Source organism: Populus nigra, chromosome 10 (genome assembly GCF_951802175.1).
Source record: "Populus nigra chromosome 10, ddPopNigr1.1, whole genome shotgun sequence".
Lineage (NCBI taxonomy): Eukaryota > Viridiplantae > Streptophyta > Magnoliopsida > Malpighiales > Salicaceae > Populus > Populus nigra.
Window position 1 is genome coordinate 10,690,101 of NC_084861.1, and position 24,789 is coordinate 10,714,889.

At 36.1% G+C, this 24,789-nt stretch overlaps 4 protein-coding genes and 1 pseudogene across 8 annotated transcripts; 3 read left to right on the forward strand and 2 right to left on the reverse strand.

Annotated features, from left to right (window-relative positions):
• The first annotated feature begins 240 nt into the window (after nucleotides 1–240).
• LOC133704951 (uncharacterized protein At3g61260-like) lies at nucleotides 241–2,457 on the forward strand. 3 transcript variants are annotated; one of them, XM_062130024.1, is made up of 6 exons: nucleotides 241–600; nucleotides 670–743; nucleotides 947–1,192; nucleotides 1,307–1,742; nucleotides 1,939–2,020; nucleotides 2,102–2,457. In XM_062130024.1, exons 1-6 carry the CDS (start codon nucleotides 575–577, stop codon nucleotides 2,291–2,293), a joined length of 1,056 nt encoding a protein of 351 aa, XP_061986008.1. In that variant the 5' UTR covers nucleotides 241–574; the 3' UTR covers nucleotides 2,294–2,457. The 3 variants fall into 3 exon arrangements, with proteins under 3 accessions (XP_061986008.1, XP_061986009.1, XP_061986010.1); XM_062130025.1 differs by having other exon boundaries at nucleotides 243–600; nucleotides 959–1,192; XM_062130026.1 differs by having other exon boundaries at nucleotides 245–600; nucleotides 689–743; nucleotides 959–1,192.
• Nucleotides 2,458–4,850: 2,393 nt separating this feature from the next.
• Nucleotides 4,851–5,820, reverse strand: LOC133704325 (nodulin-related protein 1-like). The gene has a single exon (XM_062129125.1). It carries the CDS (start codon nucleotides 5,684–5,686, stop codon nucleotides 5,267–5,269), a length of 420 nt encoding a protein of 139 aa, XP_061985109.1. The 5' UTR covers nucleotides 5,687–5,820; the 3' UTR covers nucleotides 4,851–5,266.
• A 3,181-nt stretch (nucleotides 5,821–9,001) lies between these two features.
• On the forward strand, nucleotides 9,002–15,780 carry LOC133705845 (uncharacterized). 3 transcript variants are annotated; one of them, XM_062131243.1, is made up of 15 exons: nucleotides 9,002–9,264; nucleotides 9,720–10,151; nucleotides 10,865–10,942; nucleotides 11,279–11,334; nucleotides 11,925–12,044; nucleotides 12,142–12,212; nucleotides 12,529–12,622; nucleotides 12,866–13,069; nucleotides 13,352–13,603; nucleotides 13,924–14,032; nucleotides 14,183–14,250; nucleotides 14,912–14,981; nucleotides 15,057–15,131; nucleotides 15,220–15,302; nucleotides 15,446–15,780. In XM_062131243.1, exons 2-15 carry the CDS (start codon nucleotides 9,831–9,833, stop codon nucleotides 15,519–15,521), a joined length of 1,677 nt encoding a protein of 558 aa, XP_061987227.1. In that variant the 5' UTR covers nucleotides 9,002–9,264; nucleotides 9,720–9,830; the 3' UTR covers nucleotides 15,522–15,780. The 3 variants fall into 3 exon arrangements, with proteins under 3 accessions (XP_061987227.1, XP_061987228.1, XP_061987226.1); XM_062131244.1 differs by having other exon boundaries at nucleotides 15,224–15,302; XM_062131242.1 differs by having other exon boundaries at nucleotides 9,003–9,264; nucleotides 15,211–15,302.
• A 2,371-nt stretch (nucleotides 15,781–18,151) lies between these two features.
• On the forward strand, nucleotides 18,152–20,760 carry LOC133704840 (putative pentatricopeptide repeat-containing protein At1g69350, mitochondrial). The gene has a single exon (XM_062129860.1). The coding sequence runs from the start codon at nucleotides 18,418–18,420 to the stop codon at nucleotides 20,653–20,655; it is 2,238 nt and encodes a 745-aa protein (XP_061985844.1). The 5' UTR covers nucleotides 18,152–18,417; the 3' UTR covers nucleotides 20,656–20,760.
• Nucleotides 20,761–21,166: 406 nt separating this feature from the next.
• LOC133704841 (pentatricopeptide repeat-containing protein At2g03380, mitochondrial-like) lies at nucleotides 21,167–23,953 on the reverse strand (annotated as a pseudogene).
• Between the last annotated feature and the right edge of the window lie 836 nt (nucleotides 23,954–24,789).

A 24,789-nucleotide genomic window follows, 5' to 3' on the forward strand; every position in this document is an offset into this window, starting at 1 on the left:
TGAGGTATGGATATACGATGGAGTTTTCTGAACTCATGGAATATAATTAAATTACGCGTTTGGATGAAGATATCCAAGTCAAGGGGCTGGGGAAGACTTGATTCTGTTTAGGGATCTTTAAATCCACGGCTTAGCTTAAGAATACGTGGCAGAAAAGCATGTGAATCTGCCTTGAGGATTAAATCAAGAATCGCAGTTTTTCTTAAACTGGATTCATAAGTTGACTTCGGGGGCTGCATGATAGTTTTCAAGTATGTTCCTCGTTGTCCCAAGCATAAATTAAGAAGAAATCCAGGCAGGTAGAGCAAAAGAAACCTTTTTCAATCCCCCTAATTTGAAGTTTCCAAAGAAGATTCTTATCCACTCCCCCGGCAAAAAGAAACCTGTAGAAAAGTCATCAAAACGCAATACCTTGTTCGTTGGAGTTATGCATTGATAAGCTAGCACCAAGAGAAAGAATACTTCCCTTGACAAATCCAAAGCATATCCATCACCTTCAAATAAACACAGCAAAAATGCATCCTGCAAAATTGTCTGAGACCTTGATATTTCAGGACGGCAAGTTCCTCGAGCAATGGAGAATCTGCTGAAACAAGTCAGGTAAACGTGCTACTCTCGTTAACATCAATTGCTCTTTAGGATCCCGCCATGACTGGCCGTTTCTGTTAGGGTGAGATTTTTTGGACAGGAAAACTCAGAAGAGCCTCGAAGTGCCAGAGAAAGAACTCCATCCTTCGAAGAAGGTACCTCTTAATATTCTTATGGATTCCCTTTTAACTTTCATTACCTAAAAGGTTTTATGTGTTTATTTGACATGCTAATTTGCATATAGAGTTTCCTAAATTTTCCTACTGCTTATCGCTACCAACAGAAGACATATTCCAAGAGGAGACGATTGAAGGTAGTCAAATACATAGATAAAAAAAACTATAATGAATCTCATTAGTGGGTTTTGCAGAGATTAAAAGACCTCGGAACTGGTTCCAGAGACAATTTTCTGGACAAATGAATAAAGATTATGATTCCAGTGGACTAGAGCATGTAACTGCAGTGGCAGCTGCCGTTTATGCCATAGCATCATCGAACGCACCAAGCATCCAAGAACAGGGAAGGATCAGCAAGGGCCCTGAACCTTCTCTGACCCAGATCAAAAGCAAAATCAAAGAATCGACTGATTTAATGTCAGAACCAGGTAAGGCATCTAAACAATTTTCTAGGTAAAACAATTAGAGTGAACTATTAGGCATAAAATATGAGTTCTCAATGGTGCTTTCTTGAACAAGAATTAATTAACTAGTCTAATCAGGTGAAGGTTCAATGAGAAGTCCTGAAAGTGCCCCAAGGATTAAAAGGATCTTAACATCTACTGAAAGCCCCGAAAGACAAAATAGCAAGGTGCCAGAAACAGCTATCAAAGAAAAAACAACTAGTGATGATGCCGCTGCTGCCCCACAATTTAAAAGGACCCTAACAGTTACTGACAAGCCTGCTCCATCAATGAAGGAAACCCCAACCTTCGCTGATAAGAGCTTGAGCAGCACAGAGGATATGAAGCCTGAAAGTGCAGAGCCGGTGCCTACAACGATGCCAAGAATTACAGCACCGAAGCCTGATCAGCCTCCTACAAGCAAACCTGCTACTCCAACAACTAAAATCGAAAGGAAGGTTTCAACAACACCTGGAATAGACGGGACAAATGCGGATGCTTGGGAGAGAGCTGAATTGTCTAAAATTCAAAGGAGGTATTTATTCACATGGAAAGTACTTTACTAAACCATAAAATCAATTACAAGCAAAACCAAAAAATCCTAACAAAAATTACACATGCCAAGTACTTGGAATAATAAAATCATAGATTTGCAAAGACATGCTTTGATTTTTCATTGACAAGTAAACACAATGTAATGCGGTTCTACCACTAATAAAATGATTTGTCAGGTATGAGAAAACGAATGCCAGAATACTCTCCTGGGAGAACAAGAAAAAGGAAAAGGCCAGAAATCGACTTAAGAAAACAGAGGTTTGCTTCATTTACCTTTATGTAATCCAACTCGAACTATATATATCTTAGAGGTTGATGGAATATTTATTGGATCTGCAGAATGACTCGGAGGGAATACGGTCAAAAGCCCTCAAACAATTTCGTGCTGAGATGGCTGATATCGATCGGATTGCAGGAGAAGCAAAAGCAAAGGCAGCAGAAAGGCAAAGGAATGAAGAGCTCGGGGCAAAAGGAAAGGCAAATACAATCAGAAAAACAGGAAAGCTTCCTAGGACATGTTTCTGCTTTTGAATCAACCAATTATAAGAGTTCCCTAGCTAGTTCCAGAAAACATCGCTACAAAATGTAAATATATACGTGCTTTACACCATTCTGTAGCTTGATTTGCACTGATCACAAGCAATGTACAGACTATACTACTGATATTGTGGTGAGCAAGAGACGTTGTTCTTTCATCCATGATGTAGATTTTTCAATGAGAAAGTAGGGAGCAGCAAATATCGGTGCTGCAAGGGAAGCATACTCCTCAATCAACTTCTACAGAATATTTAACTTCACGGAAACTTCACATATACTTGAAGCAACACTGAACTGATGAGTTAATAAAGAAAATAACCAATTATCTAGACCATCCCTCTTCCTGTCTTTTCTTGCCTGCTCTCTACTCTGTCCCTGCAAGCTTGGCTGTTCCAGGAACAAGAGAAAGAAATACAAACCACTTACATAATTTCAAGTGGAAAATGGACACCAAGAGTTGAAACTTTGACATGACATTCTTGCTGTAGTTTTAGGGAGATAAAACAAAAAAATTATGCTGGAGTTCTTAGCTTTGGATCAAAAAATTGGGTGCCCATAGTTGAGCCTAGGCCAATTCTGCTGTGATGTATAAATAAGAAGAATAATGGTGGGATCATTTTTTAAGAAGAGTCGTATTTTGTCTCAATTGGAGAAAAATAAAAAAAAATCACTCTATATTATTGTATTTTTCTTATCACACAAGGAAAGTCAATTCTCTCACTAATGAGTTTATTTCTTAACAAAAATATATGCCAGAAAAAAAAAATGAAGTAAGAGTTCTTTTCCGTAGCTACCATTACAAAAGGCCATCATCATTATTGGTTAATATTGAAGGATTCTTGAATGATAGAATCTTGCCTTGGTTCAAGTAGTCAAGATTACCGCTGGATTTTTCTACTCATTGACACTTAAAATAGTTCCTATATGATTCTGATAAATTTCAAATAGGAGTTTAAAAGGTACGTTTATTAAACTCCACACTTCCAGTACTGTCATCTATACTGTCTTCGTAATTCTACAACTTAGAACCAGATAGATGTAGGCTTACGAGCACAAAGCGCAGTGATTCAACTCTGAGCCAGATTAATATATAAGTGATACTGTAGCGAGAAATCTGGTTCCAAACAGACAGAATGGAAGGAAAGGATTATGCAGCCAACTCCAATTAGTTTAGGACAAAGGCTCGGTCGAATTGAGATGTAGTTCGTATCCCGAGCACAGAGTATAGTGGAGGGTCCAAGAAAAGTGGGCTCAGTATTTTATATACGTGTTATTTTGTGTTTTGAGCTTTTATACGACTTAAAATATCGGTAAAATTATATTTTAGAGTTCAAACTCTTTTATTTATGGAAAAAAAAATTCATAAATTATAAATATATAATGAGATTTTTAGAATTAAAATTCATAATTTTTTTTCTATTACAACTATATTTTCAAAGCATCTATATTTAAAATATTATTATATTTTTTTTCTAAAATTTTTTTATTTAAATATTATAGAGTCTTCACTTTTATAAAAAAATAATTTTTTGCAAGTATTAGCTACAAGTCACCTTGATCTATCAGACATCAAATATAATTTATCAATTATCTTAATTAAGAAAAATAAATGAGATTATTAAAATTAATTAGTTAACTAATTATTCAACTTATAAATTTTATTTCTAAACTATTTAGAATTTTTAATACATTATTAGTAAAGGATACTTTATAAACTAGCATAACTAAAAAAAAATATATTGAGATTTGGGTAATTGTGCTACTACGAATAGCAAAACTTAACAGATTATGCTCCTAGCAGAAGCATAATTCTATAATTCAATTGGTCACCGCTAAGAATACTGTAACCATAAAAAAAAGATTTGTAAAAGTCGCGCTGTCAAGTGTAGTTTAGTTTCACGAACATATATATTTGCGCGTTACACAGTGATGTATCCTTCATAAAAAATTTTCACGGTTATCCTGTTAAAGCGCAACCTTCACAAATTTTTATTTTTATGTTTGCTCTGTTCTTCGTAGTTCAACCAGTTGAATTGTACTGTTATGAGCGGTGCAGTTTTCTAAGCTATGCGAGTTTGTAAATTATTCTTGTTAACCGTTTATTTTAAAAAAAAATTATAGAAAAAGAGAAGCTCTTAGTACATTTGACAATTTCGTATAGGAACTTGGTTTTTATTTGGATTAATCCAATGAGTCATTTAATCGGCACATATATAAAAGAAAATTAATTTGATCTAAAAACTGGCTGACAGAGAAATCACAGGATTAATTTTTGTTTCACGATTGTATGATGACTTGTAAGAGAAACGAGTTTCTCAAGTTCGAGATCACACTCATAAATAATTTACCATGGATTTAAAACAACGTGCCGTGGAAATATATAGCCAGGCGCGAAGAAATGGAGGCAAAAAGTGATTTCCTCCACTGGGTCAGGCTGTGATAATATTCCGATTTGTACTCAAATAAGATTTTTGATTTTCTGGCAGAAACTAATCAAACTCTATTTGATCTCCCGAGTAATAATGCAGAACATGCACCGGATGCGATTATTATTAGCATATGTATCCGATATTGCAGGGTTTTTCTAGGACTAATTAGGGAACAAATGATAACAAATAATCGACTCCGGCATGGTCAACAGGATCGTCATCTTTGTCACCAGGCTGAGTAATAATGAAACTAGCTGTGCTGACTAAGGCAACGAAAATGAATTTACAATAAAAAACCAGAAGTAGAACTAACACGTTAAATTAAAGAGTTGACACATTCATGGCCGGAGTCGAATATAATTAAGCTCCAAGAGCAATTAAACTTCAGTGCGCGAGCGTATATATAAAGGATTATGACTGGAATTTAAAAGCAATGGAATATAGTACTGGACACATTAATTTATTTGCACAGAATTAATTTCAATATATATATATATATATATATATATATATATATATATATATATATATATCAAGGCTACTTGAAGAATCCTTGAGCCATCTTGAAAGCTCCCCCGAGCCCATCTCCAGACTTGTCATTATTACCATCAGTCGACGGCGGGACGGAAGATTTATGTTTTTCAACAGGGGCTGTGTGGCCAGAACCAGTAGTGCTGGGGGTGGTGGTAGGCTGGGAACTAGAATGGTAATGGTGGAGATAATTCTCAGCCTTCTCTATATACTGGCCCAAGCCTTTCTCTTCCAGCTTGCCATACTTGGAGGCAGCTTCAAGAAGATCTTCTGCAGCAGCAGCTACTTTGACCTTGTCTATCTTGTCTCTTTCATTACCGAATGAGGCTTGAGCTGCCTCGGACACTAACTTGGCACTCGCGAGAAGCTCAGAGGCAGAGGGTTGACGGTCATGCTCGGCGGGTTTGTCCTTTGGAGCTGAATCCATGGATATTATTATTATTATTATTAGCTAGGAAAAAGTAGTGAGATTCAAGAGAGGATTACAGATAATTTATTGTTTGGATCATCGGATAGACGGTAGAGGTATTCGATTAATATATATAGCGTGACAATTTTGAGGAGGGAAAAGGAGAGCACAGAGGTCTGGAAAGGCTGCCAGTGTAATCAGTTGCGAGTTATTTGTCCTCCCCGTGTACCCTTTCAGCGTCGGGGACGTGTCGCCTTCTTGGTTCCTCAGGCACCAGCAAGAGCCAAGTGGGATACGTGTCGGCTCACGATTGCGGTGGATATTGCCGAGTGATAGGGAGTGGAAGTAGTCGTTTCCGGAGATCAGGCATCCAAGGGGAAGATTGAGAGTTAGAAATGTTACAAATTCATTCGCGTGGAAATATTTAACGGGATATCTCAAAATTAGCTCCCATGGATTCACTTAATTATCAATTTAGTCCCGAAGTTTTTACAAATCTCTCAAAAAGGTTATTTCACATTTCTCAATGAGGTTCCTCTGTCTGGCAGATTGGTAAATTCTCCATCAATTTTCCTCCACAGCGATGCTGTTTTATTGCATCTGGACAGGAAATATTAACATATACTGACTGATAAAAAAAAATACAGGTGAGAAATGTTTGAGACATGAGAGATCTTATTTTCTTTTGGAATTCAATTGGGAATGATTTTGGGTTCCAAATAGTGTTTCCTAAATTTTGAAAACAATTGCTTAACATTAATTATTTTTTCATGTTTTTTATTGTTTTAATGTATTCGTATCAAAAATAATTATTTTATAAAAAATATTTAAAAAAATAACAACAATTATACCTTTAAATACCCTTTTTATATACAAAGAAAAACATTGAGGTTTTTTCAAAATTCAACTTAACATCACGTCACATTGTAAACAGAGAAGCCCAAAAACTTAAAACATTATAGGAAAAGGTCCATCAACTTAAAGGGCTGTCTTAATAGAACTGAGTCCAGCCCATAAGATTTGAATAAAGTCTGCTTATGATATGATGAATGAAGGCTCTAAATGAAATCTTTTAACATATTTAAAAAAAAATTATTTTTTTATACATGTTACTGAGAGAGAGAGAGTTTCCTAACTCCCATGACTTTTAATCTGATATGGTTTAAAATCCATATAGTAAATTTATGAGATTAATTTGTTGATCCATATGTCAATCCATTATTGTTCTAAAGTAATGTTATTTAAACTTTTTTAAAAATTTATTCAAAACAATATTGGTCCAACCATATTTCACATTGTTTGAATTACAAGTTTATATTTATCAAATCAACTTTCAAAATGATTTGAAAAAAAACATTGCTAGGAGTCAAACTTTAAATAAAAATATATCATTAAATTAATTTACCAAATTAAGTCGAGTTTAACGACTATAATTTTTCTAGTACATATCATTTACCTTCCATGGTCTTTGATTTTTTTCTTATAGTCATGTTTTATTATAAGCGGTAAGGCAGAATCACGGGCAGTGGATGTTCGTTTAAAGCTTGCCTGGAGTCTGGGAATTACGAAACTTCTGCTGGAGGTGACAATGCGTATATCAACTGGCCACTGAGCACGAGAAAACTGAGAGACTACCTTACAGTGCAGATGGTCTTGACGATCTCGGTGTTACTCTAAGCCACGACGCCGTATTTTTCGTAGAGGCTGCAGACTCTATTATGGAGTGAGGGGGCTTAGACCAGTGAGGATGTGTAACAGTTTTCTTTCGTGGCTGGGCCTTTGGCCCAGGATAAAAAGAAGTAAGTCATTGAAAGCTCGATCGTGATTAATGGTGTTAGAGCGTGTTTGGCAGTATGGTTGCGGGTGCTTTTCAAATAACTTTTCGTGTCAAAATGCATGCCAACGATGTTTTTTCATTTTTTAAAAATCATTTTTGACATCAGCACATCAAAACGATCCAAAACGTACAAACCATATTAAATTTTAGTAAAAAAAAAATATATATTTCAAATTTTTTGGGAACGCGGCCGCGGCCGCAGCCGCGTTCCCAAACGGTGCCTTAGTTGCCTTCCATCATTCTATATAATTTTATTTCATGTATTTTTTACAGTGTGTATGTTGCGAATGAATTTTTTTCAGAAACATCACTCGCTAGAAATTTTCAAATCTTTTTTATTTTTATTTCATAAATCTTAATTGGTGAGAATTTTTTATTTATTAAATATTTTAAATGATTATACTTTTTGCAAAATTTGTTTTTCGTTTTCTTAAAAATATCCCAAAATTTAATAAATAAGTATTTTAAAATAATTTATGTGAGTATTTTGAATTTCTCATTCCTTAAACATTTCGATTTTTTTTTTCAAAAATTCACTTTTATCTGTTAAGTGTTTTAAAAGGCTTGATGACCGAGTATTGGAGAAAATTATTTATTTAGGATTGATTTTATAATTTAATGTAATTTAGTTTAATTTTTGAATTCTTAAGAACTTCCCAAGTTTTAGTTAGGATTGATTTTATAATTTAATGTAATTTAGTCTAATTAAATTAAATTACCTGGGTTTTATAAATACAAGATAAAGTTTGACCAAAACATTTTTAAAGGAGCATATTTATTGAATCGATACAAACAAATGAATTATTCTGAGGATTCTTTTTTCGACACCTCTACGATTAAAATTCTTACAAAGAAAAAAGCATTTAAATTTATTTATTTAAAAAAAAAAAAAAACTTTTCCACCAGACTGCACCGCACCGTAAGGAAAAAACGCTTCTAAAAAAACGATGAAAGCTAACTTTGACTGTAGAATGCGGCCACACACAGCGCAGATGGCATTCAATCGCCGTCGAGTGTTTGTCACGTGCAAACATTTTTTTTTATAATATTTTTAAGTTATTAAAAGAAAACAAATACCCCTAACTTCACTTGAAAATAACAAAAAAATCAAGATATAAAGACAAAAATACCCTTTGAAGGAAGTTTTAAAATCACTTGACACTGTTTTTTTCTAAATTATTAAAGGGTATTTTTCACTGTTCATTTTTAAAGGAAATTATGATAAAGCTCCTGAACAAAAAAAAAATTCCTAAAATATTATTTTAGTAATTCCACTGTTTAAAAAAGCAAAAAAAAAAACATTTATGTCACCAATAATTTTTTAAAAAATATTTGTGTCCATGTAAAAAGATGAAAACATCCTATCCTATTCCAAGGCATCAATTTTGTATTGCAAGGTATAAAGTAGAAAAAACACCGTGGATTTGTGAATCCACAGTGTTTCTCTACGTGTGCTAGAGTTTCTTTTAATTTTAATTTTAATTTATAAGAGTATTCTTACTTGCAAAGTTCGGAAGCTGACCCAAAATGGATGTCCTTAAATGGAATTGAGAGGAAGATGAAGGAGTGATTTTGAAATTTGACCCACCAATTCGTTGTCTGTCTAGCCAGATGAGCTCTGCATGTTGTAAGCTCACCAAGGCAGGCAGCCAGCGATCCTAATTCCCATCCAATTTCTTTAAAAAAAAAAAAAACACAGAACCAGATGATTGATTAACTCAATAAATAAAAATTAAATACCATGTCCAATCCCTAAAAGGTACGTAAAATTCTCTTCTTTCAGATTTATTTCCCTCAGATTTTCTTTATAAAATCGATTATTTTACTCAATTTTCGTCGCGGAATTTAAAAATTAGGTTTTCAAAGCATAAAACTTGACTGAAGGTGACATTAAAATTCTTCTTTGTTTTTAGCTGTTTGCTGCAATTAATTGATTTGATCAAGCGTTGAATTGGATGGATAGAAATTGAGGATTTTCTGCTGTTCTATTACCTACGAGTAATATTACTACGAATTGTGTTATTGGGTCGCAAGCTTCAGCTTTTATAGCAGACTTTTTTTAAAAGGAATTTAATTGCTTAAAATGTAGAGCAAAATGTGATTAGGTCTATTTTTGTTAGTTTTGATAGGAATTTCTGATCTTATTTTCATTTATCTGTATATGTGATGTGATGATTTGGATTTTGAGTTTGATTTTGCGTTTTCCTGTTTCAGGGAATTATTCCATTAGTGTGATTTTGTAAACAAAAAATTGTAGTAGGTGGTTGTTGGGTCAAGGAGCCCAACAGCTTCAGAAACTGAGAATTTAATCAGTAGCCACAGAAAATGTACCAACGTGTGCCTGCGGCTGTAACAACCCGAGGTGGATCGCCCACTGACAATGGGGATTCCGTTGTGACTTTGGATCAAGTTCCGCGATGGAGTGATGCTGAGAGTAGATCTTCGTTCGGTTATGATAATGAAGACCCTTCATTTACAAATCCATTTTTCCCTGATCCTTTAACGTCACCTTCTGAGGGGGAAAGCAGTAGCTGTGGGATGGTATCGAGGTTCCCAGTTGATCATGAGATCAACTCAAAGATATATTTATGGAGGGGCAACCCTTGGAATCTTGAGGTGGATGCTGTTGTGAATTCTACAAATGAGGTGAATGTTGGGTACTCCCCTTTATTTGGTTGAACTGCATTAGCAGTGCTATCCTTGGAACTGATGATTGTTGACTTTTTACCTTTTGTACCCAAGTGATCTATGGTTATCTAGATTTGACATCTATGGTTAGAAAGTGGAATGTCTGAAGAAACCTTTTGCTACTTTTGCAGCAGGTTTGGATAGCTAGTGGAGTTTGGTTTTTGGTGAACCTGATATAATATGAGACTTTGAACCAACAGCTTCCACATGTTCTACAATGACATCTGAATTTTAGAACCTGCAATCTGAATTTTTTTTCCGTGGTTTGGTTGTGGGGCTCATATTCAGATTTTAAGGAATGTGAACTCTCTTTTTGGATCATGGAAAATCTTTTAAGCTCCCATTGCACCTGATATAATACGATGCTTTAGAGCACCATAATTGTTTTATCTTTGTCCTCAGTGGATGCACTTGATCTATGAGTTATATGCTTGCTGCTGATGTTGAGAAATTGTTTTTGACTCTATGCTTAAAGGGACCACCAAGCCAATTCACCTTCTCCTCTTGGTGCATCCATCACTAATCTGTGTGCTCCAGCATCCTTAGTAAATTGCATTGCTGTAGCATTTCAAACCCTTTTTTTAATTGCATCGAGCTTTCAAACATGAAAACCAAGGAACCAGCAATTCACTTATATCTTCTCTAATTTCCTTCTAATTGATGGTTTATAGTTACTGGATGAGGCACACAGCAGCCCTGGTCTGCATGCAGCAGCTGGACCTGGTCTTGCAGAAGAATGCACAACACTGGTATGATGTCAATTGGTTGCCAGCTGCTAATATTTGAATATTTTCATTTGACGTGGAGGTTATATGTCATGTTTATGAACACCAGTTACAAGGATTTTTAATGATCCATACACCACACGCGCGCGCGCGCACACAAGCTCCTTATCATGCAAAGATAGTTGATAAACAATACAAATTTTACTGCAGTAAATCTGTATTCATACTCCGGGGCAATTCTAGATATGTTCAAAACACTTGTAGTTGCTAAAGTTAGCTTGTTTGATTATTAGGTCATTTTTATGGAGATAAGAAAATACAAGAGTGGGACTGACTTGACATGCATTTGTGTGTGGTCAGGGTGGATGTCGAACAGGGATGGCAAAAGTTACTAATGCATATGACCTTCCAGCTAGGTATGCATGCTGGCATGTTCTACTTGATACGAAGCATTAATTTATTTTTGCATTATATCACAAAAATTTATTATCCTGTGTTCCATTTCTCTAACCTGCCCATGATTCAAGAATTGACAATGGAGAAATTTGGTATATCGCTTGTATGCTTTAGTGTGCTCTTTTCTTGTTGGTTGTTGTTTTATTCAGACGGATTGCATCTGTGTCATTTCATTAGTGTTTGTTTCTTATTCATGGAATGAGTCAAGATAAATGAACGCTGTATTATAGTGGGGAACCCAGTTATAGTGGAGAATTAACAATAGCTTCTCCAGATTGATTGTTGTTTCAGTCTAAGCTTGTGTTCCTTCTTCAAAAGTCATGCTTGATGACTCATATTTACCATATTTACATATTGCACACTCTGCAATATCAATATATATTTTCTTTAAATTGCTTTCCATTTCTTGTCCTTAATGTTTTGTCTGATATTTGTTGAATCCTTCCAACTTATTTGTTGCATTACATCAGGTTCTCTTTTTGGTAGCTCTAATTTATATATTTTTTGTTATTTGAAATAGAAGCTAATGTTTTGCTTAATATCATGGCAGGAGAGTTATCCATACTGTTGGTCCCAAATACGCAATGAAATATCATACTGCTGCAGAGAATGCTTTGAGTCACTGCTACCGCTCTTGCCTGGAGCTTCTCATTGAGAATGGGCTTCAAAGGTTGTAATTCCATTATTTGCTGGTCTTCTGTTCATTTATTGTGCTTTTATGATTTTTAAAAACACTGAGCTAACTTTAACTTGACATACAAATGCAGCATCGCTATGGGCTGTATATATATGGAGTCTAAAAATTATCCGCGTGAACCAGCCGCACATGTGGCTATAAGTGAGAAATTTTCCTTTCACTACAGCTCTTTGTTTATCTCTCTAGTGCTTAATGTGCATGTTAATATCGATCCAGGGAATTTTTTTCTTATTGTTAGTAAATTAATATTGTCTATCCATTTGAGCTATCAGAGAGAATTTATGTTGTTTTGCTGGAATAACACAATAACTTGCACTTCATGCACATAAACTCATTCATTTATTCCCATGTCTATAAATTTTTGTGTATATTTCTGATATTGTCTGTGTTTGGAGAGCTGAATGTTTCTTATGTGATTTATTGTCATCTAATTGATTTCCTGTTTGGTTTTGTTCAGGGACCGTCCGGCGTTTCCTTGAGAAGCAGAAAAATAAGATTACAGCTGTTGTTTTTTGTACCACCACATCAACTGATACTGAAATATATAAAAGGTGCTTCTATATTTATGTTCCTTTCTGTTACCTTAGCGATGCACAAATGGCTACAACCCAACTGAATTTGAGCCATAGCCCAAACTAGTTAGGGCAAGATCCACATTTTGTCATTTCTTTAAATAAAATAATGATGCCTCAGTTGAGACATGTCACATTTGTTATATTTTTCTTATGTAACCACTATTTTGTAAGAATTCTATCAACTGTGGTCATTGTTCCTTTTACCATTTTCCAATGTAGATTGCTTCCATTGTACTTTCCTCGAGATAAACATGAAGAGGAGGTGGCCGTCTCAAAACTTCCTGCTGATGTTGGGGATGAGAATGGCGAGACAATAATAGATGAGCGCAAAATCAGAATAAAGCCTTTGCCCAAGAAAAATATTCCGAGACCTTCCCAACCTCCAGCGGACCTTCCTGTCATTGATGTTGGCTTGGTACGAAGGTCAGTTGACTTAATTGCAATACAAATTAAACATTCTTTTCTGTTTTGTTTTCCTTTTTCTTGTTTAAGATGGTCACTTTTCAGTTTAGATCACTACACTTTATTTCTTACTATTTTTAATTTTGAATATTTGTGTTTAAATGGAATGAACAGTACAATGGCTAATGCTCAGGATTTTCTCAAAAAGAATATGCTCTTTCTTGAAGTGTTAATCTCATACAGTGGTTCTTTGAATATGACACTCACACACATGCTCGTCTAATCAATCATTCCATTTTACAGGAATTCATCGTACTTGGATTCTTATTTGGATCCTGCCTTCATGTCCGTAATTAAGGATCCAGATCAGAGACGCAAGGAGCAATGGGAAAAGACTGCTCAAGCACAGAGTGGATGGAATTGTGCCAAAATGCTTGGATTCGGTGATCTTGGAGGCCCTCCATTGTCAGCCGCTGAAGAATATTCTCTTCATTCAAGATACCTAGCCAAAGCAAATTCTCTTAATCTTTCTGAAATAGCAGAGATGAAAATTGTGTAAGCATCTGTACATCTTCATTTGCATGCACTTTAGATTTTAATTCCTTTTCTTTTTAAAGGCAAACTTTGCATTGCCTAATTTGATTCCTGTTGAATCAACGTGATTGGTGTAATGTTCATTGGTTGTGGCTCTGAATTATCTTTTTGCAGCCTCTACATTCAGATCTTCTCATTATGAATTAGTCCACCTGGCTACATAACCTTTTGCATGAATTGCATTTCCTTCATTGTACAGCATCTATCACTTTCATTAATGCTTAGTGTTTATGATCTCAGATTGCATATAATTGAATTTAGATCTTTTCTTGCTACTCTAGTTACCGTGGTGGGGTAGACAGCGAGGGCCGTCCTGTGATGGTGGTAGTGGGAGCGCATTTTTTGCTGCGATGTCTTGATCTAGAAAGATTTGTGCTTCATGTGGTAAAGGTAGTTCATTTTCTAGTTTTATTATTCTCACTTATCAGCTTCTTGATCTTGGACAATCCTGTCTTCAGATATCCTTATTCTTATCCTGTTATAATTTTCTTGACTTTGCTGTTGATTTAGCCTAACATTATCTGGATTGTTAAATTTCAGGAATTTGAGCCCTTGATACAGAAGCCTTATACGATTGTGTATTTCCACTCTGCAGCCTCTTTGCAAGTGTAAGTATTGCATGGCTGACTTTCTAAACTACACACTTACGTTTGCTTGAAATTTTGTCTTTACAATAGATGATTTGTTGCTCAAGTGGGAGAATTGAAACATTTGTCAATGATATTTCTGCTCAATGCTGATTTTTTTTTCTTCCTCATTTGCTCTAAATGTGGGATTACCTTTGGCTTTTTTTTTCCTTTTCCCTGATTATGGTGATTGTTTGTCACCAGACATGTGCTCACAAAGAGGTACCTTTATGGAGAATTTGATCAGAATTATATTCTTGGAATCAGGAATTTGGATTCATAAAGCTCAGGAATTTTCAATTAGGATTTGGATAGATCAGGAATTTTCAAGTTCTTTATTTGAGTTTCTACTTGGATTGTGGGAATTGCCCACCATCCTTGTCTTGGCCACATACTGGTACCTTTATGGAGAATTTGATCAGAATTTTCTCTATCAGAAGATAATCATATGACTCTTGATATTTGTTCTTTGTACAAATGGGTTATTGACCGGAGCTTTGTTATTCCACCTGTTTTTTTGTTTTCAAGTTTATGGGAATGGTTTTGTTTGTCTGGGCTGGTTTATAATATTTTTTTTGAAGTTCATCTTTCTGAAACTGTCAGCTTTCCTCATTTTATACGTGCCTGCCTCTTTGATAAACAGTCAACCAGACTTGGGATGGATACGAAGATTACAGCAAATACTCACTCGGAAACACCAGCGAAATCTGCATGTATGCAATATATGTTCACCTCTGTAATTGCATATATTTGTTTTCTTAGATCTGACCCCCTCATCTACTTTGTAGGCTATATATGTTCTTCACCCAAATTTTCACCTGAAGGCCACAATTTTCGCTTTGCAAGTATTTGTTGATAAAGTGGTATGTATTTTTATTTGAGTTTTTGTCAATTGAAATCTGAATCTATTTTGCAAGTTTACTGCTTGAATTTGACTCCTAGATCTGGAAGAAAGTGGTGTATGTTGATCGGCTCGTGCAACTGTTCAGATATGTACCTCGTGAGCAGCTGACCATCCCTGACTTTGTTTTCCAGTTGAGTTTGCTGCTTCTCTTACAATTCATATCCCTTGCTGTCTGTTTGTGTTGATCGTTGCATATCCTGATAATGGTGTATGGTTGCAAGGATGGAGTGGACAAACGAAGTTTCTTATAAACTGTTGATGTGATGTATGCAGGCACGATTTAGAAGTGAATGGAGGAAAGGGTCTTATTGTGGACCCCAGAACAAAATATGTGTATCATCGACCGTAGGCATCATCAGAGATACAGTTTCATCACGTGATTTTGCAAGTTAGATTGTGGTTTCTTTAATTCTCTTCCCGCCCCCCTCCGAAGGTGCATTTGATGTTGCCTTCGTAAAAATTGCAGCGGTTTTTCTTTCTTTTTTAATCGGGGTTGCATCTGGTGTTGAAACATGTATAAATAGCATCTCATTTGTTTATTTTATTTGTTGAGCAATGAATGATTGCTTTTGACAATGGAAATAAAAGCTAGCTTGTCCCTTGTTATCTTTGGATGCTTCTCTATAAAATGTATGTAAGCTGCTGTGGAAGGTGGGTGAGTTACCGGTAATGTTTGAGATTCTTTTACCTATTATTTTTTAAAGTATTTTTTATTTAAAAGTATATTAAAATAATATTTTTTTAATATCAACATAAAAAAGTAAAAAAAAAATTCAAATACAAACATGTTTAAACAAATTCAAAAGCAAATCATACTTTCTTTAACACCGAGATCGAAATTTCACTGCGAAGAGGATGGAACCCGAAGATCACAGGCTTCTGTTCAGGGAAAAAGAAAAAAACATTATAAGCGTAAGGCCCAAGCTCCAACTGAGGATCCGGTTCTGAATCTAGATGAACTAAGGACATTCAGCCCATGGAGGGATCTTTATGAGTTGTTTCCTAGTAATCATGCTGTGGCCCATGGAGACGTGTTTAGAAGCTGAAAATTTTCTTATTTGGGCCTAGCTCATTTATGGGCTAATATTTTTATTTATTTATTGTCCAATGAAAAGAAAATGATATATCATCCACTCAGCATATTTATAAATCTTCATCGTTTTAGGAGCAAGAAAAATAATTGATGGCGAGACGGGAACAATAATCTTCACTTTTTTGTGGGATTTCTTATGTTGCATTTTACTGGCTCAACTAGAATATGTTTAGACTGCTTCTGCTTCTTTACTTGCAGTGCAGATGTCCAGAATGCAATTGAGAACGAGAATTATGCAGTGGCAGCTGGATTACGAGATCAAGTTTCAAAACTGGAAGCAGAGTCTTCTGCTGCATCTGCTAGAGCTCTGGCATATGAAAATGCACAGTATGCATTTTGTTTAGGGCAGAAAGTGAGGCACAAAACTTTTGGGATGTAAGCTTGGCTTCCACACCGTCATTTAAATCTTTCATCTGTTGTCACTTCCTTTATGAGGTTCAGTTGCATTGAATGTACAGGAAAAGAATCTGTAGAGATGCATTTATGCCATGGGAGCACATCCTTAGAACTGAATGTTATAATTCTGGACTCGGTAAATGAATTCTACAGACAGCCGCAGCCGTATAGAGTCTCTTACGTGAGAAGAATCAAAGTGCAAATATAAAAGATTAGGAGTTGCTTATCCTGTTGCGATGTGTCAACAATTCGTACTTCCCTCTTTTTTATGTTTCCATGATTCCAGTGAGTTTGGATCTTGGCCTTATAGCAAACTTCCATAGCTGCATGCTAGCTTTTCTTTCCCTGATGTCTCAGTTGTTCCTGAGGAAAATTTGGTTGCTCCTGAGAAACCGGATATGGCAAGTCAAGTTGTTGATTAAAAAATGAAGCATTCCCCTGGCTTGTTTGACTTGATTGTTTTTAGGCATATGATCAATGTGCTGGAAAGGTTTGATCATCCCTATACATCGTTTCTTTTCTATGGGATGGAGACACCAGGAGATTTTATCCTAATCAAGCAGCTGCGTGAAAAGTACAATAGGCCTCGTCAGTCATGAAGTGCCGGTTGATCAATATTGAGTATATATGATTTTGCATTTTAAAAATATATTTGAAAAAAATTAAAAAAGAATTATTTATTTATTATTTTAAATTATTTTTTTATATTTTGAGATTGTTTTAAGATATTTATTTCAAAAAAATATTATTTTAATATATTTTAAAAAACTATTACTATTTTAATACCAAAACGACGCCTTAAATGACGATAATGGTGGCGGCGTGCTTAAGCAGGCGAGTGCTGCCTTCTGGTCCACGTGATTTTGAGAATGGAGGCATGGAGCTGAAAAGCTTGTGGAATTTTTCAATCTATCTCAGTCATGTATGATTTGATGCCGCTATCTTCACTTGTTTTGCTGGAAATTTCAGATGTGATTTGATTTAGATCATGTGTTAGCAATAACTTGTATATGGCTTATATTCTTTTCCCTGCCTCGTCTTGTTCCTTGAGGTTCAGGTTCTTCGTAGACATTAGAGAGTAGAAACATGTTGTTCTTGTGTTTTTTATTCGTTCAGAACCAAAATAGACTTAATTATGACTTAGTCCTTGTAGTTTAACTCAATTAGTTAACTAATCCTTGTAGTTTAACAAACTATGTTTTTTTTTTAATATGCTTGCAACTTGGTCTTTCTGTCAATTATATATTATTTTCTAATAAATTTATTTTTTTCTCTTTTTAAAAAATAGAGTGCAAGAAAGGAGAAAAAAAGATATTGGGAAAATCTGATTTGAAAAGAAGGTAATTTTCAAATAAAAAGATTACTATATCGAAGATGGTCAATGATGTCAAATGGCAAAATTAATTATTTTTATAGTATAAATACTAATTAATCAATGTCAATAAACTACAGGCACTATATATAATAAACGTTTTTGCTGCTGCTGCTGCTGCTTGTTGTCTTGTGAAGATATAATAGCATGATTTATGAATGGTCCGAATCTAAGCTAATACAATATATTGATTCCACAGCTTGCTTTTCGCTTAATCAATCTGCTTTCTGCTTTCTTGTTCCACTGATTTCATAGCGGGAGAGCACCCTTTCTGTCGTGGCCCATATAACCAATCATTGTTTGCTACCTGCTCGGTCTTCTAACTTCTGCATCGCTTCTTACACAATCGACAATGCTGTGTCTGCTTATTAACAAAGAAGCAGAATGACACGCTATATGCCCCTTTTCAGGTCCTGCAAAACCTTAAGACAATTAAACCAACTCCATGCCCACCTTGTAGTCACTAATCTCTCCAACACCGCCCAAGCCTCCACCAAACTCATCGAGTCCTATGCTCAAATGGGTTCCATTAAATCCTCAACACTTGTCTTCGAAACCAATCAAAACCCTGATTCTTTCATGTGGGGTGTCCTTATAAAATGCCATGTCTGGTCTCACGGTTTTGAAGAAGCCATTTTACTCTACAACAAGATGTTATGCAATGAAGCTCAAATTACTAATTTCGTATTTCCTTCAGTTTTGAGAGCTTGTGCTGGTTTTGGGGACATGTTTATTGGTGCAAAAGTTCACGGGAGGATAATTAAATGTGGGTTTGATAACGATCCTTTTATTGAGACTTCACTTCTTGGTTTGTATGGAGAATTAGGTTGCTTAACTGATGCAAGGAAGGTGTTTGATGATATTCCGGTCAGAGATTTGGTTTCGTGGAGTTCGATTATTTCTAGTTATGTTGATAAGGGAGAGGCAAATGAAGCGTTGGAGATGTTTAGGTTGTTGGTAAATGAACGTGTTAAATTGGACTGGGTTATAATGTTAAGTGTCACTGAGGCTTGTTCTAAACTGGGCATTTTGAAGCTAGCTAAGTCCATACATGGTTATATCGTTAGAAGGAGAGTTGACACTTGTGAGGCGTTGGATAATTCCCTTATTGAGATGTATAGTTCATGTGATGATTTGTATAGTGCTGATAGAATTTTTGTAAATATGGCCAATAAGACTTTTATTTCATGGACTTCAATGATTTACTGTTATAATCGAAGCGGTTGGTTTAAAGAAGCTTTTGAGATTTTTGTGAAGATGCTAGAGTTGAAAGTGGAGCCGAATGTGATTACCATAATGGGGGTTCTTAAATCTTGTTCTGGGTTAAGCTGGCTTAGAGAAGGGAAATTAATTCATTGTTATGCATTGAAGAAAGGTATGACATTCCAAGATGACTGTCTAGGGCCAGTGTTAATTGAATTATATGCTGGATGTGGTAAACTAGGTTATTGTGAGAAGGTTCTTCTTGCAATTGGGGAGAGAAATGTTGTGTCATGGAACACACTCTTATCGATAAATGCTAGGCAAGGGTTGTTTGAGGAAGCACTAGTATTATTTGTGCAGATGCAAAAACGAGGACTAATGCTGGATTTTTTTAGCCTGTCAAGTGCGATATCTGCTTGTGGAAATGTGGGTTCATTACAGCTTGGGCGTCAGATACATGGTTATGCCATCAAACGATGCATTTTGGGTGAGTTTGTCAAGAATGCTCTAATTGGCATGTACTCGAGGTGTGGTTTCTCAGATTCAGCATACATGATATTTAATGATATTAAACAAAAAAGTAGTGTGGCATGGAATTCTATTATTTCTGGGTTCGTTCAGAGTGGTAATTCGATAGAGGCAATTCATCTCGTTGATCAAATGTACCACAATTGTCTTAAAATAACTGATGTGGTCTTCTTAAGTGCAATTCAAGCTTGCGCAGACATGGTATGTCTTGAAAAGGGAAAATGGCTTCACCACAAACTCATTATGTATGGTGTAGAGAAGGATCTTTACATAGAAACTGCTCTAACTGATATGTATGCAAAGTGTGGAGATCTTCGAACTGCCGAAGGTGTTTTTCATAGCATGTCAGAAAAGAGTGTGGTGTCATGGAGTGCGATGATTTCTGGATATGGAATGCATGGTCGTATTGATGCTGCAATCACTTTCTTCAATCAAATGGTAGAATTGGGAATAAAACCAAATCATATTACCTTCATGAATATCCTATCAGCATGTAGTCATTCAGGATCTGTGGAACAAGGAAAGTTCTATTTTGACCTGATGAGAGATTTTGGCGTTGAACCAAACTCAGAACACTTTGCTTGTTTGGTTGACCTTCTGAGCCGTGCTGGTGATGTCAACGGAGCCTACAAAATAATCAACTCAATGCCATTTCCTGCAGATGCTAGTGTTTTGGGTAATTTACTTAATGGCTGTCGAATTCACCAGAGGATGGACATGATCCCAGGAATTGAAAAGGATCTCTTGAAGATCAGGACAAGTGATACCGGGCATTATTCCTTGTTATCTAATATCTACGCAGAAATAGGAAACTGGGCTGCTCGTGAGAACACCAGAGATATTATGGAGCGTTCAGGCTATAAGAAGGTTCCTGGGTACAGTGCAATTTAACTTGACTAAAAAGCAATGATGTGAATTTGATCTCCCTATACCTGCAGTGAATTTTATTTTTTCCTTGAGATGAAAATTCCTATGAAAGAGTATCTTTTCTGATGACCATACTTGAGAGAATATGAAAATGTTTACAATTTAATCTAGAAAAATCTCTGCACATGCGTCCTGCAATTTACTCTCCTCTTAATAGATTTCTGAAATGCAAAAAAATAAAATAAAATCAGAATCAACTTTATAATTCTCTAGTTCAAACTTTTCGTCACCGTCTTTTTTTGTCTTTTTTACTTTTCTGTATTTGTATTGCCTTTCTGGCAAAGTGGTGAAATCTAGGTAAAAAAAATTGCCCTGGCAGGAATTAATGTGGATCATGGTGACATCCCACCAACAATGGCCTCATTCCCTGTCCAAGTCAAATGTGGATCAATGCTGTAAAGGATGATCTCGATTTTGTGGATCATAGTAAGAAAAAACAACAGCAGCCAATGATTGACCAAGAAAACCAGCTACGTAGTAAAACTGTGTATATATAATTTTCAATCTTTGATTACATTCATCAAAAGAAAATCTGTTTAATTAAACTCGCAAAGCTCGTACCAAATATGTAAGGCACATCCAAGGAGACTTGACCCCTCGGTTTGGTAGTTGTGTATTTACCTTTTCTCTTATTGCTTACAGCAAAGGTAACCCATCAAAATTCTTGATGGCCATGTTTGAAGAACCGGAAGTAGTAAAATCATCACATCAATGATACAACAAGAGCACAGAAAGATTTCCTGTGAATGCACCATACGCAAGTATCCGCATTCACCATGCAGCTCCAGCTCATTGCTCGAGAGACAAGAAACTATCAACATAGATCTCATCGTCAAGCATTTCCCCAATGACCATCTTCAATCATCTTTAAGATGGCAAAGCTCTATTTATTTCAGTGCAATTCCATGTACATCATGGCATCGATGCATGGCCCATGCAAGGGAAGCAACTGTAGAAAAGGAGAAGTGGTCACCATCCATCTCCATCAGGCTACAATCAGAAGTTTTCATCAATCCTCTCTGTTTCATCAACTCCCGTACCTGCTTAACCTGATTCCATCTTCCATCCGAAGCATACAGATTGCACATTAGCACAATGTAACAAGCTTCACCAGTTTGGAGCTCTAGCATCCTCTTGATTGCTACCTCTCCAAGATCAAACCTTGAATGTAGTCCACATCCATGAGGAAATGCTCCAAACAAACTAGCATCTGGTTGAACTGGCATTTTCTGAATGAAGCCCAAGGCTTCCTCAGGCCTGCCAGCACGAGCTACAGGTCAACCAAGCATGTATAATGCTTCATTGTAAGCACTTGTAATCCTGACATGTCCTGAAAAGCCGCCACCCTTCCCCAACCGTCCCTGTATGGCTACATGCCTATAAGATGGATGTGAAGATCTCTTCATTGGGTTTCAACTCTGCCTTCAACATATCACCGAAAATTGAAATGGATCCACGACCATCCCCCTGAATTTCGTAGTCACAAATCGTCGCACTCCATGTGACAGTGCTTCTCTTGCCCATATCGTCAAAAATAATACGAGCAGATTCAACATTCCCACAGTTGGCATAAAAGGTCAAAAGTGCAGTGCCAGCATAAACATGAGAGGATAATAGACCCCTCTTTACTGTGTAAGCATGAAAAGCAGAACCGACTTGGAGAGCACTAAGGGAAGCACAAGCTGACAAGACACTAACTAGCGTGACTGCATCAGGTAAGACAGATCCCGTCCTCATTTGGCGAAACAGTTCAAGGGCTTTGTATGCAGAACCATTCTGATAAAGCCCGGAAATAATGGAATTCCAGACAACCAATTCCTATCTGAAACTGTCTCAAATATAAAACGAGCATATCAATTAATTTGGCATTTGGCATAAGAATCCATCAAAGAGTTTGTGACAATAGGCTCCCGTGACCCAAGCTTTTAATACTCAGACCATGAACTGACTGAACATGCTGAAAACACACTTGCAACGGTAACGTCATTAGGCAAGACACCGGCGCATTCCTTGTGCATGAACAACTTCAAAGCCTCCTCGGAACAGCCTTTCTGGGTGCGCCCGAAGATCATAGCTGTCCACGAGATGAGATCAATATCACACAGCTCATCAAATACAGACCTCGCATCTCTAATGATTCCACACTTTGCATACACGTCTAGAAGGGTTGTCACCAAGTAAGAACCAAGTTCAAAAACACATTTAATCAAGTATCCATGAAGCCACTTCCCTTGATGCAAAGCTCCTAACTTTTTACATGCAGTAACTAAGCTCCATAGTGTAATTGGATTTGCTTCAATCAACTCCTCTCTCATTCTATTAAATAAAACTAACCCTTCTTGAGCACAATTGTTCCGTACATAGCCAGCAACCATGAAGCTCCAAGTAACCCATATCTATCAAGATTTCCATCAAACACGGCACAAGAACAGTCGATGTCTCCACACTTGGCATACATGTCAACAAGACCAGTCGACACAGAACTATCAGGATTCCCTAACTTGACAATTTGATAGTGTACTTTCCTTACAGGCCTTTTAAACATGGGAAAAAACAAAATCATGACAATCTTTTAAGCACATTCTCATGCGATTATAGAACCTAATAATCTCTCAAAACACATTGTTCAAAAATACCATCTGATCATCGCTTTCCATGAAGAAAACCCGGGTCAGGTATTGAGTCAAACAATAAGCGTGCAAAATCAACACGGCAAAAAGAACCATAAGAGTTAATTAATTTGGTGCTGCGAGAAAGATCCCGAGTGAGGCCCTGAACAATGAGGCAAGCGTGCGTTTCCATGAGAGTTTCGATGTTTTCGCGGAGACCCAGAAGGCGAAAGGATGGGTTTGGAAGAAGTTGTAGGGTATTGGGGCAGAGGCATGTCTTGGTGGTGTACATAAGGTGGGTGTTCTAACTCTAAGAGCAGTTGATGGTGCGCATAGAGGAGGATTTCTCCATTCAAGGTAGAAAGCTTTGTTTTTTTGCAGATACGCTTGTTTGTGGAAAAGAGGGATTAGTTTCACCATTTTTGTTTTATAGCTACGAGTTTGGATTAGATGAGACCTCGCATAAGGGATCTTATTTCAACAAAGTGAAATATTGAGCCACTATGGCACGACTATTTGCAGTTGTGACCCAGTTGTTTTACTTTTAAGCAGAGGACTGACTAAATCATTCATGGAGTAAATGTCAGATTCGATAGGCCCAGTCCTTGGTTGGGGAGAAAGGCAGTAAGATCAGGCACCAAGCTGGTGGTAGATGAAAAATCTATCTTCGAAAAAGAGAAAGAACTGGGAATTCTGAGAAGAAAATAAGGAAATATATATATGTAAAAATTGCTAGTAGATGCCAAGAGTCGAGTCAACATGGATCTTATTCAATTGTCAAATGTTTCGTTTTCTTTTCTGTATTTTTTGGCCTGTGGCCTGTCCTCGTGAAGGGTGGTAGAAAGGAGAAATGATATTTTAAGTTTTAATACTAATAATATAAAACGAAGGATATGAGTGGAGAGGATCTCGTTGCTATAAAAAAATTAAGAGAGAAATAAGTGGAATAAAGAATAGATAAACAAGAACACAAGGGGGCAAGAAGGAATGCAATGCGAGCTCTCTTATCAAATAAGGAACAAAGTGGATATATATATATATATATATATATATATATATATATATATATATATATATATATATGACAAGAAAAGGACAGACAAGGAGGAGCAGCAGCACTCGAAAGTTGGGTGTGTTCTGGTTTTTCTGCATGACGATACGAAACAATTGGTAAAGGATCGTTTCGTATCGCCATGCAGAAAAGCCAAAACACACCAAGGAGGAAAGGAGTTTTGGTGAAAATTAACACATAAACCAAGGAGGGAATTTACTTTTAACCTACTCGCAAATAACTGTTTACTTGGAATTTATGTTTTTATTTTCATTCTTCAATGGGTTTGTTTTCCTTGATCTCACGAGCAAGTTAAGTTATGAATTTTATGGGTTCATTTAATTTTTTTTATTTTTTTAATTTAAACTTATAATATTTGCTTGATTTAGGATTAGATTTCAGAATTTCTTTTAGTTTGCTTTCAATGAAATTACTATG

Bases quoted from the DNA above. Each gene is read 5' to 3' on its own strand.
- LOC133704951 (XM_062130024.1), top strand. From the start codon at position 575: ATGGAGAATCTGCTGAAACAAGTCAG. The intron at 744-946 runs GTACCTCTTAAT...GAATCTCATTAG, and splicing joins AACTCCATCCTTCGAAGAAG to TGGGTTTTGCAGAGATTAAA. The intron at 1,743-1,938 runs GTATTTATTCAC...ATGATTTGTCAG, and splicing joins TTGTCTAAAATTCAAAGGAG to GTATGAGAAAACGAATGCCA.
- LOC133704840 (XM_062129860.1), top strand. From the start codon at position 18,418: ATGACACGCTATATGCCCCTTTTCAGGTCCTGCAAAACCTTAAGACAA.
- LOC133705845 (XM_062131242.1), top strand. From the start codon at position 9,831: ATGTACCAACGTGTGCCTGCGGCTGTAACAACCCGAGGTGGATCGCCC. The intron at 10,152-10,864 runs GTGAATGTTGGG...GATGGTTTATAG, and splicing joins TTGTGAATTCTACAAATGAG to TTACTGGATGAGGCACACAG. The intron at 14,033-14,182 runs GTAGTTCATTTT...GTTAAATTTCAG, and splicing joins TTGTGCTTCATGTGGTAAAG to GAATTTGAGCCCTTGATACA.
- LOC133704325 (XM_062129125.1), bottom strand. From the start codon at position 5,686: ATGGATTCAGCTCCAAAGGACAAACCCGCCGAGCATGACCGTCAACCC.